The sequence below is a fragment of the Pantherophis guttatus genome, chromosome 3 (genome assembly GCF_059756535.1).
Source record: "Pantherophis guttatus breed Tessera chromosome 3, ASM5975653v1, whole genome shotgun sequence".
Lineage (NCBI taxonomy): Eukaryota > Metazoa > Chordata > Lepidosauria > Squamata > Colubridae > Pantherophis > Pantherophis guttatus.
In genome coordinates, this window is record NC_142065.1 from 2,495,952 (window position 1) to 2,511,061 (window position 15,110).

The 15,110-nt window shown below is 44.0% G+C and overlaps 1 protein-coding gene across 1 annotated transcript in view; it reads right to left on the reverse strand.

Annotated features, from left to right (window-relative positions):
• Positions 1-15,103, reverse strand: part of KIF3B (kinesin family member 3B) — a 28,260-nt gene extending 13,157 nt beyond the window's left edge. The window contains exons 1-2 of the mRNA XM_087888955.1: positions 14,762-15,103; positions 904-2,385 (exon numbers count right to left, since the gene is read on the reverse strand). Of these exons, the coding sequence (XP_087745081.1) occupies positions 904-2,316 (1,413 nt within the window). The 5' untranslated portion in view covers positions 2,317-2,385; positions 14,762-15,103. The remainder of the gene's footprint in view (positions 1-903; positions 2,386-14,761) is intronic.
• Between the last annotated feature and the right edge of the window lie 7 nt (positions 15,104-15,110).

Consider the following 15,110-nt stretch of genomic DNA (forward strand, 5'->3'; position numbering starts at 1 on the left):
GTGGCAAGGAAAGTCGTAAATTGGGGCGAAATTCACTCAACTAGCATCTCACTTGGCAACATAAATTTTAGGCTAAATTGTGATCATAATTTGAGGATTACCTGTATATTTTTTATTTGTCTTTTAATGACCCTGTATTCCCTTACGGCAGGGTGGTAGTACAGTGGTCTAAAGCATCCTGTTATTAAGACCAGCTGCCTGCAATTACTGCAGGTTCGAATCTCCCCAGGCTCAAGGTTGACTCAGCCTTCCATCCTTTCTAAGGTGGGTAAAATGAGGACCCAGTTTGTGGGGGCAATAAGCTGACTTTGTATAAATATACAAAAGTATGAAGGCTATTGCTTAGCGCATTGTAAGCCACCCTGAGTCTCTGGAGAAGGGCGGCATATAAATCAAATAATAATAATAATAATAAATAAAAAAAACTGAATGGAGCTGAGAATTTATTGGCCGGATGCTCTTCCTGTCGCCAATGCAGAGTTCACAGCAGATAATTACTCTTTTTTTTAAAACCTTCGATTTATTTTTTTAATTTATTTTTTTTTAATATAAATAGAAAGAGCAACATATTCAATATCCATATAAACAGTGTGTTGTCTGGTTACAATTCTTTTGAGTAATACTCATCATAATATTCTCTAGTAGTAATCTCGTAATGACTTTCCCCTCATAATTTTACAAATTGATACTAATTAAAAATAAGTGACAAGTAATGAAAGCAGATAATTACTCGTGCCCAGAGAGAGAAATATCTGCCACTACCTAGGATCGAACTCACAGCCCGCTGATTGTGAGGGGAGAGCTCCACCTACAGGCCACTGCACCACTCTGAGGATTGCCTGTACGTGTTCTGCTGATTAATGATCAACGTAAATACATCATTCGTTAGAAAAGGCGTCTTACCTTGATTTTGGCACCCAGCTTTTCAGCCGCCTCTTTCTCCCGCCTCAGGTCTTCCATCTTCTTCTCCTTCTCCTTCAGGAGCCTCATCTTGTCCTCGGCAACCAAGCTGTGGTCCTCCAGGATGGCCTTCTTCTCGATCTCCAGCTTCTCTTGCTGCTCTTTCCAGTAGTCATCTTTGTCTGCCCCTTCCTCTTCTTCCCCTTCCTCTTCCTCCTCCTCTTCTTCCTCTTCCTCCTCCTCCTCCTCGCCCATGCCGCCGTCTCTCCTCCTCTCCTTCTTCTTCTTCTTGACGATGGACCTTTTCTCCAGCTGGGCCTTCAGACGAGCAATTTCTTCTTGGAATTCCCGCAGGAGAGCGTCTTTGGGGTCTTCGTTGACCCTTGGCTTGTTCTTGATGTTCTTGGCACGGTTGGCATATCTCAAGGTGGTTAAGGTCTCCTCCACGTTGTAGGAGGCAGGGCCAATGTTGGCGACCATCACGGTCTTGGCGTTGCCCCCCAAGGAATCCTGGAGCAGCCGGGTCAGCTTGGAGTCCCTATAGGGAATGTGGGTGCTTTTGCCGTCCACGAGGGCAGAGATGACATTGCCCAAGGCGGAGAGAGAGAGGTTGATCTTGGTGGCTTCTTTCAACCTCTCCCCCTGGGCTCCGGTCTTGGACTGGCGCTCGCTGCCCGCCAGATCCACCAGATTCAACTTCCCGACCCGTATGTGGTTCTCCCCGTCGAGCCCAACCTCGCTGCATTCAATGGTGATGACAAAAATGGCATGGGAACGGGAACTGTGCTCGTTCATGTTGGTGGCGCCCACCGAACGATTCTGGTTCCCGACGTTCATAACGTGTTCGATTTCTTTCACACTTTTGGTGACAAACGACGAGAGGTCTTTGACGTAGATTCCCGTATCGGGCCTCTCCTTCAGCTCCAGCCTCTTGGATTGGTCCTTGGAGAGTAAGTCTCTGATTTCTTCTTGGTAGATCTCCAAGTAGGAAGCCCTCACCAGATACTGCTGGTTCTGAGACCGGGAAATGTGGGTGAAGATGTGGTCAAATGAGTTGGGGATGACCCCTCTTTTCTCAACGTCTCCACGCACACCTTCCATGGTGTACGTTTTCCCCGTCCCGGTTTGCCCGTAAGCAAAAATGGTCCCGTTGAACCCCTGGAGAACCGAGTCCACCAACGGCCGGAAAGTCTCATCATAAAGCTCAAACTGTTTGGAGCTCCAGTCATAAACGGCATCAAAGGTGAAGGTCTTTGGAAGTTCATGAGATGTTCCCTTTGGGTTCTTCACAGAGACCTGCCCCAATTTCACATCCACTTCCACCACCTGTTCATAGGAGGCCACTTTCTCTTTGCTGTTCATGGGCCGGCATCGTACGACAACTCTGACCGACTCCGAGCACTTTAACTTCAACATGACCACGGATTGGCACGGGGGCCAAATGTATGGATGACGGAATCAGGAAGACCAGGGATTCTTCTAATCCTAAAAAAAATGTAATACAAGAACAGAATATAAGGGTAAGATACCACAATGGTTAGCACAGCAAGCAGAAGTTCCTATCCTACCATATTAACACTTAACATCCTTGATCGGGGATGTCCAATTTGGCAACTTTAAGATTTATGGACTTCAACTCCCCAAATTCCCTAGGCAGCCGAGTTGAAGCCAGTGGCAAATCGTCATAGCCTCCTGCCAGGAGTTCGATCCTGACTGGCTCAAGGTTGACTCGGCCCCTTCCAACCTTCCAAGGTTGGTAAAATGAGGACCCGGATTGCTGGGGGCAAGATGCAAATAATGCTGACATTGTCAACCGACCGGTGAGTGCTATACAGGTAGTCCTTGACTTACAACAGTTCATTTAGTGACAGTTCAAAGTTGCAACGGCATTAACTAAAAGTTATGACCGTTCTTCACACTTACGACCGTTGCAACATCCCCGGGGTCATGTGACTGAAATTCAGACGCTTGACAACTGATTCATATTTATGATGGTCGCAGTGTCCAGCGGTCATGCGATGCCCTTTTGCGACCTTCTAAGTCAATGGGGAAGCCAGGTTCGCTTAACAACCGTGTTGCTATCTTAACAACTGCAGTGATTGGTTGAACAACTGTGGTAAGAAAGGTCGTAAAATGGAACAAAATTCACTTAACTAATTCTGTTTTACTTAGCAACCACGTTTGGGCTCAATTAGGGTCGTAACTCAAGGACTGCCTGTAAAACACCATGGAGCAGAATATAAGGGCCTGGTGGCTCAGCAGACTAATAGCATTGCGATTAACACCAGCTGCCTGCAATTATTGCAAGTTCGAATCTCCCCAGGCTCAAGGTGGACTCAGCCTTCCATCCTTTCTAAGGTAGGTAAATTGAGGACCCAGTTTGTGGGGGCAATAAGCTGACTTTGTATAAATATACAAAAGTATGAAGGCTATTGCTTAACGCACTGTAAGCCGCCCTGAGTCTCCGGAGAAGGGCGGCATATAAATCAAATAATAAAAAAAAAGTCCAAGTACTAAGGCTCCAGACTCACACCTGCCACAACAGAACAGCTTAGAATAGGCTATAAAAAACACTATAAATAAAAATGTTGAGACTCTAGAAAAAGTGCAGAGAAGAGCAACCAGGATGATGAGGGGATTGGAGGCTCAAACATACGATGAACGGTTGCAGGAACTGGGCACGGCTGGTCTATGGAAGAGAAGGACCAGGGGAGACAGGAGAGCATCTTCCAGTATTTGAGGGGCTGCCACAGAGAGGAGGAAGGGGGTCAACCTGTTTTCCAAGGCACCTGAAGGCCAGACAAGGAATAACGGATGGAAACCGATCAAGGAGAGAGATTCAACCTGGAAATAAGGAGGAATTTCCTAACAGTGGGGACAATCAACCCATGGAAGAGAAGTTGCCTTCAGAAGTTGTGGGAGCTTCATCCCTGGAGGCTTTAAAGAAGAGACTGGACTGCCATCGGTCAGAAATGGTGTAAGGGCTCCTGCTTGGGTGGGAGGTTGGACTAGATGATCTCCAAGGTCCCTTCCAACTGTATCTAATCTGTACCTGTAGGCTGGCAAAGGCTGTTGTTGCCAGAGGAACTGCCGTGACTCACACCTTAGCCTCCTCTGAAAGTGTAAATTGTCGAGCCATCATTTTACCACTGGGTCATCCGCAGAGCTTAATTTAGGGAAGGTCCCACCAGGATTTTTATCCTGGCAGCCCTTTTGCACTGCAAACCTCATTATTCCGGTGCATAACGGAATCGGCGGGGCTCCTGATCCCCGCTTGGATGTCTTTCCTGCTATTCTCATCCGCCAGGGATGAAAGAGAAAGATCAGAGGGCGGTTTGTGAGTTATTAGAGATTCCTCGCATCCTTCAAGGAGAAAGTGTTAAAACTGAGCAATTTTTAGATTTAAAATGAAGCCTGCCTTGGAGCAGAACTCCATCTGGGTGACCTTGTCACGTCCCCCGTAGTTTTCTTGGCTGCAAAACCAACTGCTGTGCTATTATTGTGTTCTCCCAGGACACAATCTTTCAAGTTCCTACTTCTAGCCTACATCTGGATGCATTTCTGGCCCAAACCAGACCTATTTTTAGTTTCTTAAGTCAGCGAAGGCGAGTCAGACACGACTACCCCGAAGCTGGCCAATTCTTGACTCACCTTCGTCCTTGGGCGTGTGGGAAATCTTTACACCTTAGCCCTCCGCAATCTCGTGTTCTCCAGAAAATGTTTATGGAATTGTGTTTCATAATTCCCATAAAGGGGCAGAATGGAAGCAATGGCCAATGCATCACCCACGTCCTCATCTTGACTACCGCAATGCATTCTACCTGGGCCTGCCCTGGAAAATGATCTGTAAAGCGCCAATGGGTTAAAAATGCAGTTCTGTGTCAAGTGTGGATTTGCACCCGTGTCACCTCTCTTGTGGGAGCTGCATTGGCTGCCGATTTGCTTCGGGGTCCAATTTAGGTTGACTCAGCCTTCCAATCTTTCGAGGTAGGTAAAATGAGGACCCGGATTGTGGGAGCAATAAGCTGACTTTGTATTAAAAAAAAAAAAAAAAAAGAACACTGCTGGTGGGGGGGGGGGCAAAGCCCTACTAAGCAGGTATATACAAAAGTATGAAGGCTATTGCTTAACGCATTGTAAGCCACCCTGAGTCTCCGGAGAAGGGCGGCATATAAATCGAACCAATAAATAAATACAATTAATTAATTAATTAATTCAAGGTGCTGGCTGTCACCTTCAAAGCCATCCATGGCCTGGGGGTAGGTTACTTAAAGGGCCATCCTTTCCCAATTACATCTATCAGGCCTACCAGGGTGGAGAGGCAGGGGATGTTATGGGTCCCCTCTCTTAAGGAAGTCCATCTGGTGGGACCGAGGAGAAGGGCCTTTTCCGTGGTGGCTCCCTCCCTGTTATTTGAAGGACCATCTTTTCTCAATAACATCTGCCAGGCCCACCAGGGTGGGAAGGAAGGAAGATGTTATTGTTGTGGCCTGTCGGCTGCCAGCCCCTCCAGCAGCCCAGTCAGAGGAGGAGGAGGAGGGGGCGTGGGAGTCAGGGTCAGCCTCAAGGCAACCTGGGGGCTCCGAGGGGAAAGAGGGAATGGAGCTGTCAGAGAGAGAGAGAGACAGAGGCGGAACCTGGGCTATTTGTCAGCCCTCAGATAGAGAGTCAACAGTCAACAGAGGTGGCTGATGAGGAGGAGGAGGAACAGCTGGGCCCAGTGCCTGATGCTCAGAAGGCAGAGGAGAGGAGAGCAGTGGAAATCTATGGGCCGGTCCTTGGGACGGAAGAGCCACTGCTGCTAGAGAAGCCCCACTCTTGCTCTGGGGATAAAAGGCAGCGGGCGGAGATGAATAGGTGTGGCAGACAATTATTCATCTCCTGGCTGGACGGACTTGTCAGTCTGCAGTGAGAGAGAAACTTTTTGTCGGGGCTGCTGGTGCTCCTAATAAAGGAATCATTGATTCAACTTCAGAGGGTTTGTCGTGTTTGGGGAGCTGGTTCAGAACAGTTATGGGTCCCCTCTCTTAAGGAGGTCCATCTGGTGAAACCAAGAAGGGCCTTCTCCGTGGTGGCTCCCTCCCTGTGGAACAGGGAGCCTGGATAGCTCAGCAGACTAATGCATTGTAATTTAACTCCAGCTGTCTGCAATTAGTAAGTTCAAATCTTGCCAGGCTCAAGGTTGACTCAGCCTTCCATCCTTTCTAAGGTAGGTAAAATGAGGACCCAGTTTGTGGGGGCAATAAGCTGACTTTGTATAAATATATAAAAGTATGAAGGCTATTGCTTAACGCATTGTAAGCCGCCCTGAGTCTCCGGAGAAGGGCGGCATATAAATCAAATTCAAGTCCGTCGGGACTTGAAGACTTGGCTGTTGAAACAAGTAGGCTGACTCGGATTCCGGGTTTTATTATTTACTATTAATTAATTATTTGGATTAAAATGAGATTTTATTGTACTTGTTTCTTAACTTGTGTTCGCCGCCCTGAGTCCTTTGGGAGAATGGCGGCATATAAATACATGTAATAAATAAATAATAAATTTTAAAAAAAAACAAAACATCATCCCTGCAGAGACAAGCTCGTCCCCTACCTTGGCACACTTCCAAAAGGCCATGAAGACCTGATTTTGCCAGTGGGCCTGGGGACCCCAGGGGGATATGGCGCCCATCAACTGATTGCTTTGATCAATGTCACCAGGGGTGGGAGGGTTCATTGGGCTTTGTCTTCTGTAAGCCGCCAGTCACCGAGAGGGAATTGGGCGGCCATATGTCCATTTTCTTAATAAGCGAATCTAGAGAGCTGCCAGAACCAAACGTTGAGAAGTCAGCAAGTTAAAGGAAGGACACGCATTTACCCTGACAGCCCTTCTAGAAACAGATGCTGACAAGGAGATGCTTTTTTGCAGTACCAAATAAGCATATTTATTTATCTTTTTATTTATTTATTCAAATTTCTATACCGCCCTTCTCCTTTCGGACTCAGGGCGGTGAACAGCCGAGTAAAACACTTTATATACAAAAGTTAAAATAGATTTAAAATAATTAAATAATTTGGCCCATAATTTAAAACATTTCAATTTAAAACCAATTTCAAATTTTAAAAACCCATCATAAAATCAGGACAGCCCGGCTAACTGAAAGAGGTAGGTTTTAAGGGCCTGACGAAAAGTCCGGAGGTCTGGGATCACTCGTATCTCTGGGGGTAGATTGTTCCAGAGGGTAGGTCCACCACAGAGACAGTTCTCCTCCTGGGGGTCGCCAGCCGGCATTGTCTGGCCGACGGCACCCTGAGGAGACCCTTTCTGTGGGAGCGAACTGGCCGGTGGGAGGCTATTGGTGGCAGAAGACGGTCCCATAAGTACCCCGGCCCTAAGCCATGGAACGCTTTAAAGGTGGTCACCAACACCTTGAAGCGCACCCGGAAATCCACCGGAAGCCAATGCAGCTCGCGCAGGAGAGGAGTCACATGGGAGCGCCCAGTCGCTCCCATAATCCCCCGTGCGGCCGCATTCTGCACCAGTTGAAACCTCCGGGTACACCCCAAGGGGAGCCCCGTGTAGAGAGCGTTACAATATTCTGCGGAGTATGGTCTGCAACTATCGTCCAGGAGGATAACTTGCTGCCCGCCCCCCCCCATCCCCGATATCCCTGAAAATGGGCCTCGCGCAGAAACTCCGTACCAGCCTGCCACAAACGTTTTAGAAAATGCTGTCCAGAAACAGCGCTTCATCTTATGAAAGCCGACGCCATTTGGCCAGATCCCAAAACGGATTCTAATCCATTAACTGGAAGCATTTGCAACTGGCTGCCGGTCAAAAACACACGGAAGTCGTTCGAATCTTGCTTTCTTGGAATAAGAGGATGACGTTGTGTCTAAGCGAAATGAAGGTGGGCAGTTCAATCATCAGCTAATTGCTTGCGGGAGAAAACGAAGGAGAGTTAATTCTTTCCATTGGTCGGCAAAGGGGGGGGGACATACATTGCGGGATTGACTTTACTGTCATTTTAGACACGTCAACAAGGTGCCTGGGCATGGCCGGCCACTCTCTGGGTTCAAAGAAAGAGTATCTCGCTATATCAACATGTCACGTATCCACAAGTGTAATTCCCTGCGTCGCATCATCACCTTTTAATAAATCCATTTCATTGTTATTTCTGCTCTCATTGGATTCCCCATTTTATTTTTAAACTACTTTTAATCCACCTCTCGTGGGAAGACAGGGAACCCTCATAACAATGACCTTGTCTAGAGTAGAGTAGAGAATATAGCACAGAACAGAAAATAGAATAGAATAGAATAGAATAGAATAGAATAGAATAGAATAGAATAGAATAGAATAGAATAGAATAGAATAGAATAGAATAGAATAGAATAGAATAGAATAGAATGGAATAGGAATAGGAATAGGAATAGGAATAGGAATAGGATAAGGTAGGTAGGGTAGAAATATAGAAGAGATTAGGAATATAGAAGAGAAACAGAACAGAATAGAACAGAGAGTAGAGTTGAGTAGAGTAGAATAGAATAGAATAAGAAATAATTGAAGAAAAGAGAATATACTGAATAGGACAGGACAGGACAGAAAGAATAAACAGATTGTAGAATAGAATAGAATGCAGAATGGAATAGAATAGAATAGAATAGAATGGAATGGAATGGAATGGAATGGAATGGAATGGAATAGAACAGAATAGAACAGAACAGAACAGAACAGAATAGAGAATGGAATGCAATGCAATGCAATGCAATGGACTAGACTAGACTAGAATAGAATAGAATAGAACATAGAGTAGAGTAGAGTAGAGTAGAGTAGGGTAGGGTAGAGTAGGGTAGAGTAGAGTAGAGTAGAACAGAACAGGAACAGGAACAGGAACAGGAACAGGAACAGAACAGGAACAGAACAGAATGAGCCACAAGGAACCTTGGAGGTCTTCTAGTCCAGCCCCCTGATCAAGCAGGAGAACCTATTTCAGATTAAGTAACTGTCCAGTCTCTTCTTGAAAACCTGAACCTGAACCACGACTTCATGAGGCAAGCTGTTCCATTAGTTAATTGTCCTCACTGTTAGGAAGTTTCTCCTTAATTGTCTAACTGTAGAAGTTGTACATTTGGCTTTATATATACACCATAAGCCACTGAGAATTCTTTGGATTGGCAAGGCGGCAAAAGTAGGATTAATAAATAAGTAAAACTGCTTGCCAGATTTCAGAATGCAGGTAATCCTCGACTTACAGCAGTTCATTTAGTGACCATTGAAAGTTACAACAGCACTGAAAAAATGGACTTATGACCGTTTTTCACACTTCTGACCGTTGCAGCATCCCCAAAATTCACATGCTTGGCAACTGGTTCACATTTATGACGGTCGCAGAGTCATGCAACCTTTTTGACTAGCAAAGTCAATGGTGAATCCAAATTCACTTAACAACCGTGTTACTAATTTAACAAATGCAATGATTCCGTTAACAACTGTGGCTAGAGAAAGTCGTAAACTGGGGCAAGGTCACTTAACCCATGTTTCACTCAGCAGCCTAAATTTTGGGCTCCATTGTGGCCGTAACTCGAGGACTATCTGTACTCCTGTAAAGATATTTTCTGTAAAGAAACGCAGGGGTAGCTGCAGCTAAATATGTTTTTCCATTATTGTACCAATCTTAATATCTTCATAGGAGAGGAAGCCCAAAGGGCCACTACTGGCAATATTTATTTATTTGCCCAATGTACACAGCTGTCCATCTCACAAACAAGTGACTTTGGGCAGTGCACAGCAAGGCTAAGAAACAGTTACTTTAATAAATAGTAAAATAATTTTCATTATTATGGTTGGTCACACAGTCGGCCGGATGTCCTGCCCCGATCTGGCATTTCTGTCCATTTAATGAGTCCTTCCAGAGGACTAGTTGGGATGTTGATGTTTGATGGTGTTAAAGGTTATTATAGTTATAAAAAATATTTTTGAAAAAACTATGAACAACGAAGTTGGAAAGAAGAAATATTAAGGAGGAGGAGATGTTAACCTTACAGGAGCCACCTCAAAAACTCACCAGTCCTGTTTGGGGTCCCCAGGCCTGATTGCGCAACCAGTATTGAGGGACCTTCGGAAGGTCAAAAGACATGAAGCCAGTTTTAATTTGGAGGAAGAATATTCCACAAAGCAGGAGCCAAAACAGAAAAGACCACGCACGTAGGATCTGCCACATATAGTGTCCTAGCTAGTGAGAGCCGCAACATATCGCTGTCTCTGCTATATACTGGCAAAACAACTGTTACAGGCTCTTAACACCCTCTCCAGGAAACTTATACAAACCCAGATAGCCCTTAAATAATTGTGGCCTGAAGGTATTTGATCATAGCCCACATGGATTACATATCACAAATAAAACCTTAGAACTTAGAATAACTTTGTCACTTTGAAGGTACACTAATTGGCATTCATTAAAATGAAATTTCGTTTCCTACAGCTCCACTTTATTTTTGTTCATTTGATCTAACTCTTTCTCAAATTTCATTCTTTCCAACTAGGGAATAATCCAAGCAATAAAAATAATGGATATGCATCAGGCAAATGTTATGTTTTGGCTATTTAGTGTTGTTTTTTTAAATGGTAAAAAATGGTTTCAGAGTACTTCAAAAATGCAAGAGATTTACAATCCATATCACACTGGAAGAAATAATATTCTGAATTACCAGACTATGCCACCCAAGCCACCATAGCTTGTTCAAAAAGCATGGCTTGTTCTAAATCAGGGTTTCCCAACCTTTGTGACTTTAAAACGTGTGGACTTCAACTCCCAGAATTCCCTAGGTGGTCTTGCTGGCTGGGGAATTCTGGGAATTGAAATCTATACATCTTAAACTTTCTTTTGTTTTTCCTTGAAGACATTTTACTTTTCATCCAAGAAGTTCTAAGTTAGAACTGAAGAAGCTTCTTGGATGAGAAGTGAAACGTCTTCAAGGAAAAACCAGGGAAAGTCCAGTTGCCTTTTGGAAAAAAAAAACCCTTTGGGACCTGAGAATCACCACAGACACACATCTTAAAGTTGCCAAGGTTGAGAAACTGCTCTAACTGGATTCTTAGAGCATGAAAGCCAAAATCAAGGAAGTCTCGTTATAGTTTTGTTGAGGTGCATGAACTCAGTCAATATACTTTATTGAATACGCTACAAAAATGGGCAACACCTTAGCAAGGTGACCAGATCTCCATCTCTTCAAGAAGCCAATTTTGCCGTAATAGAACTTTGCAGTACAACAGCTGCCACCCATCCCATCAAATTCTGTTCTTCCCGATAGTCTTATTTTTCTATGGAAACCAATCAGTTACAGATACTTGTGTATATCTATTACCTGTGTTTCCCTGAAAATAAGACCCTGTCTTATATTTTTTTGAACCCTGAAATAAATGCTTTGCCTTATTGCCATGCGCGCAAAAGCCCAATTGGGCTTATTATCAGGGGGGTGTCTTATTTTGGAGGAAACAGGGTATATGGATAGAAAGATTAGATAGATAGAAAAATTAGACAGATGAGAGAGAGAAGATAGCTAGCTAGCTAGATAAATATAAGCTAAGCTGGGACCTTAGCCAGGATTTTAAACATTTTAACTAACAAACTTATAATGACACGGGAAAACACCCAAGATTTTAACGTTTTACATACACACACCTGCAAAAACTTAAGAAGAACATAGATAGAGATATAGATAGAAAGACAGAGAGACACACAGGCAGAGACAGACATGGATGGATGGATGGATGGAGATGGATAGATGATAGAAAGAGAGATGATAGAGAAAGAGAGACAGACAGACAGACAGAGATCAAGGATCTGAAAATTGCTAACTTCATGTCAGTTAAAAAGAAAATAAACTGGCAAAATGCAAGAGCGCCAGAAAAGGCTTTTGATAGCAGGTATATATATATATATATATATGTCAAGCTTTTCATTAATCCGAGTAGAAAGATCCCACATCTAAAGATCCCACATCTAAATCCCATTTGTTCCAAGACAAAGCTGGTTTTGTTTGAAAAGCCTACGCGAAAATGCAACACGTTGCCCCCCCCCCAATAAAACTCAACACCAATTAGTAAAAGGGAGTATTTCCAGTTCAGGCAGCCGCTAAGCATTCACCAGGCAAAGGCAGGCATCAGATCTGCCCAAAACAGCAACAGAAAACAATTCCTTAGAAAGGATAGTGGGTCCATCTCTGTATCTCACCCCAGCCCACCTGCCCCATGGAATTCCCTTCCCCCCCTCCCAGGGTCTGACAGGACCCCCACTCGAACCTTTCAACTTTCTGGGGAACCCTTAAAACCCAGTTCTTTCCCCAAGCACTGGGATGGGGGAGCTAAGAACAGGGCGAGAATGTGGAGGTGGCATCAGGAAAGTACAATGGTGCTGCCAGGTTTTCTTGGGATCGATCGATCGATCGATCTCCCATCTCACCTGAAGGGTTGATTTCCTGTTTCTTTGGGGTTTTTTTAAGGCTGTATACATTGTTTTGATCTTGGCTTACAGGCCACCCAGAATTTGTGTTCTGGGTGGCCTGTAAGGGAAGCTATGCAAAGGGAATGAATGAATGAATGAATGAATGAATGAATGAATGAATGAATGAATGAATGAATGGAATGAATGAGTCAGCTGGGTGACCGTGCCAGTGCCTGTCTCAGCCCAACCCACCTCACAGAGTTAGTGTGGGAAAAAGAGAAAGCAGGAGGTTTAGGGCCATGGTGGCGCAGTGGTTAGAATGCAGCATTGCAGGCTAATTCTGCCAACTGCCAGCAGCTCGACTATCACCGGCTCAAGGTTGATTCAGCCTTCCGTCCTTCTGAGGTGGGTAAAATGAGGACCCAGATTGTTGGGGGCAAGAGGCTGACTCTGTAAACTGCTTAGAGAGGGCTGGAAAGCACTGTGAAGGGGTGTATATGTCTAAGTGCTATTGCTCTATTAGGCATATTCCCCATGCAAAATGCTGGGATGAAATTACGTACCAATATTTATTATTTTAACCACACATTTTTAGGTGGTGAACACCCCAAATCCCCCTGCCTTCTCATTTCCCTACATCAACCTTACAAGGTAAGCTCACCCAGAAAGAGATTTTCCTAGAGACACCCAACCAGCTTTCGTTGATTCATTCAATTGTTCATCGCACAGCCAGCCATCGATGTTCAGACTGGACTTGGCATTTTTATCCATTTTTATTTTTATGAATGAACGGAAGCCAGCCAAAGTACATGGCTGGCTGGCTTGTGCGATGAGCATTGGGTGATTCTTAAGCCGGCCAGGTTCCTTTCTGGGTGAGCCTACCTTGTAGGGTTGTTGTTGTGGGGGGAAAAGAGAAGGCAGGGGGATTAGGCACGATCCCTTTTGCTTGGACATGATGCCTAATCCTCCTGCCTTCTCTTTTCCCCCTCACAATATATGGTGTGTATTGTATTGTATTATTGTATTGTATTGTGTATGTATTGTATTGTATTATTGTATTGTATTATTGCATTGTATATGTATTGTATTATTGTATTGCATTGTATGTATTGTTGTGTTGTATTGTATTGTATTGTGTATGTATTGTATTGTATTATTGTATTGTATATGTATTGTATTGTATTGTTGTATTGTATTGTTGTATTGAATTGTATTGTGTATGTATGTATGTATGTATATATATGCATGTAGGTGTATGTCTATGTGTGTGTGTGTGTGTATGGTATGTAGGTGTATGTGTATGTGTTATACACACATACAAGGTAGGCCTGTGCTGCCGTTTTTGTGATACACACACATACAACCACATATTTATTATTTAACCACATATTTTCAGGCCGAGGACACCCTGAATCCCCCTGCCTTCTCATTTCCCCACAACAACAACCCTACAAGGTAGGCTCACCCAGAAAGGAACCTGGCCGGCTTAAGAGTCACCCAATGCTCATCGCACAAGCCAGCCAGCCATGTTCAGACCAGATTCGGCCTTTTCATCCATTTTTATTTTTTGATAAATGAATGAATGAAAATCAGGTGGCTGAGAGAAGTACCCCCCCTCACTCTCACTCTCTCTCTCTGCCAGGCCTACCTCACAGGGTTGTTGTTGTGGGGGGGGAACAGGAGGAAGAGAAATAATAATAATAATAATAATAATACTAATACTAATAATACTAATAATACTATTATAAGAAAGAAGTATTAAAAGTATGTTCCCTGCCTGGAGTTCTATACATATATTTGTATATTATATATTATATATATAATATATTTATATTATATATATATATATATATGCAAAAAATTAAAATCTCGGGTGCTTTCCCGCGTCATGTTAAATAAGTTAGTTAAACTGTTTAAAATTTTAACCAGAATTTTAAACATTTTAACTAACTTATTTAACATGACACAGGAAAACACCCGAGATTTTATTTTTTTGCATATACACACCCACGAAATATATAATTTATATATATTTATATATAATTATATATAATATATATAATACTTTTTTAGTCAGGGTTTTTTCCTATGTAGATTAAGTTGTTTACTTGGCCATAGTGGGGTGTATATACATATATATATATACATACATACACACACATACATACATACATATTATATATATTATATTATATTATATTATATTATTATATTATTATATTATATTAATTATATTATATTAATTATATTATATTAATTATATTATATTATATTATTTATATTATATTATTATATTTATATAAATCTAAAAAAAAAACATAAAACCGGATCAGGAACCAGATAAGGGGGAAAAAAAGGGGGGAGGAAAAGAAACCAAGATAGGGATGGAGGGCGAGGCCTCCCTTCCCTGCCAAACCCTCCCCGGCCAAGGCTTACCTGGCGGTCAGCTGCCCCTCCGGCCATGACCGGCGCCGCCTCAGAGGGGTCGTTGGCGGGGGGGGACAGGGGGGGCTCGGCCTGGAAGGTAGGCCTTGCGCCGCCGCGGTGCCCGATGGGGCTTGTAGTCCTCCCAGCCCGTGCTAGGCCTGGGAGGGGCCCTCGCGTGCGTTTCCCCCCCACCCGGGGGAGACGGGCCTTTTTCCCCCCCACACGCCGCCTCGGATCCGGCGTGTGGCGGCTCGGTTGCCGCCGCCGCTGAGGCCGCCGCTCACTTCCTTGGCAACGCGGCCGCCCGCCCACAAGCCCTCACTTCCCTAGCGACCAGCGGCCTTGCCTAGCAACGGGC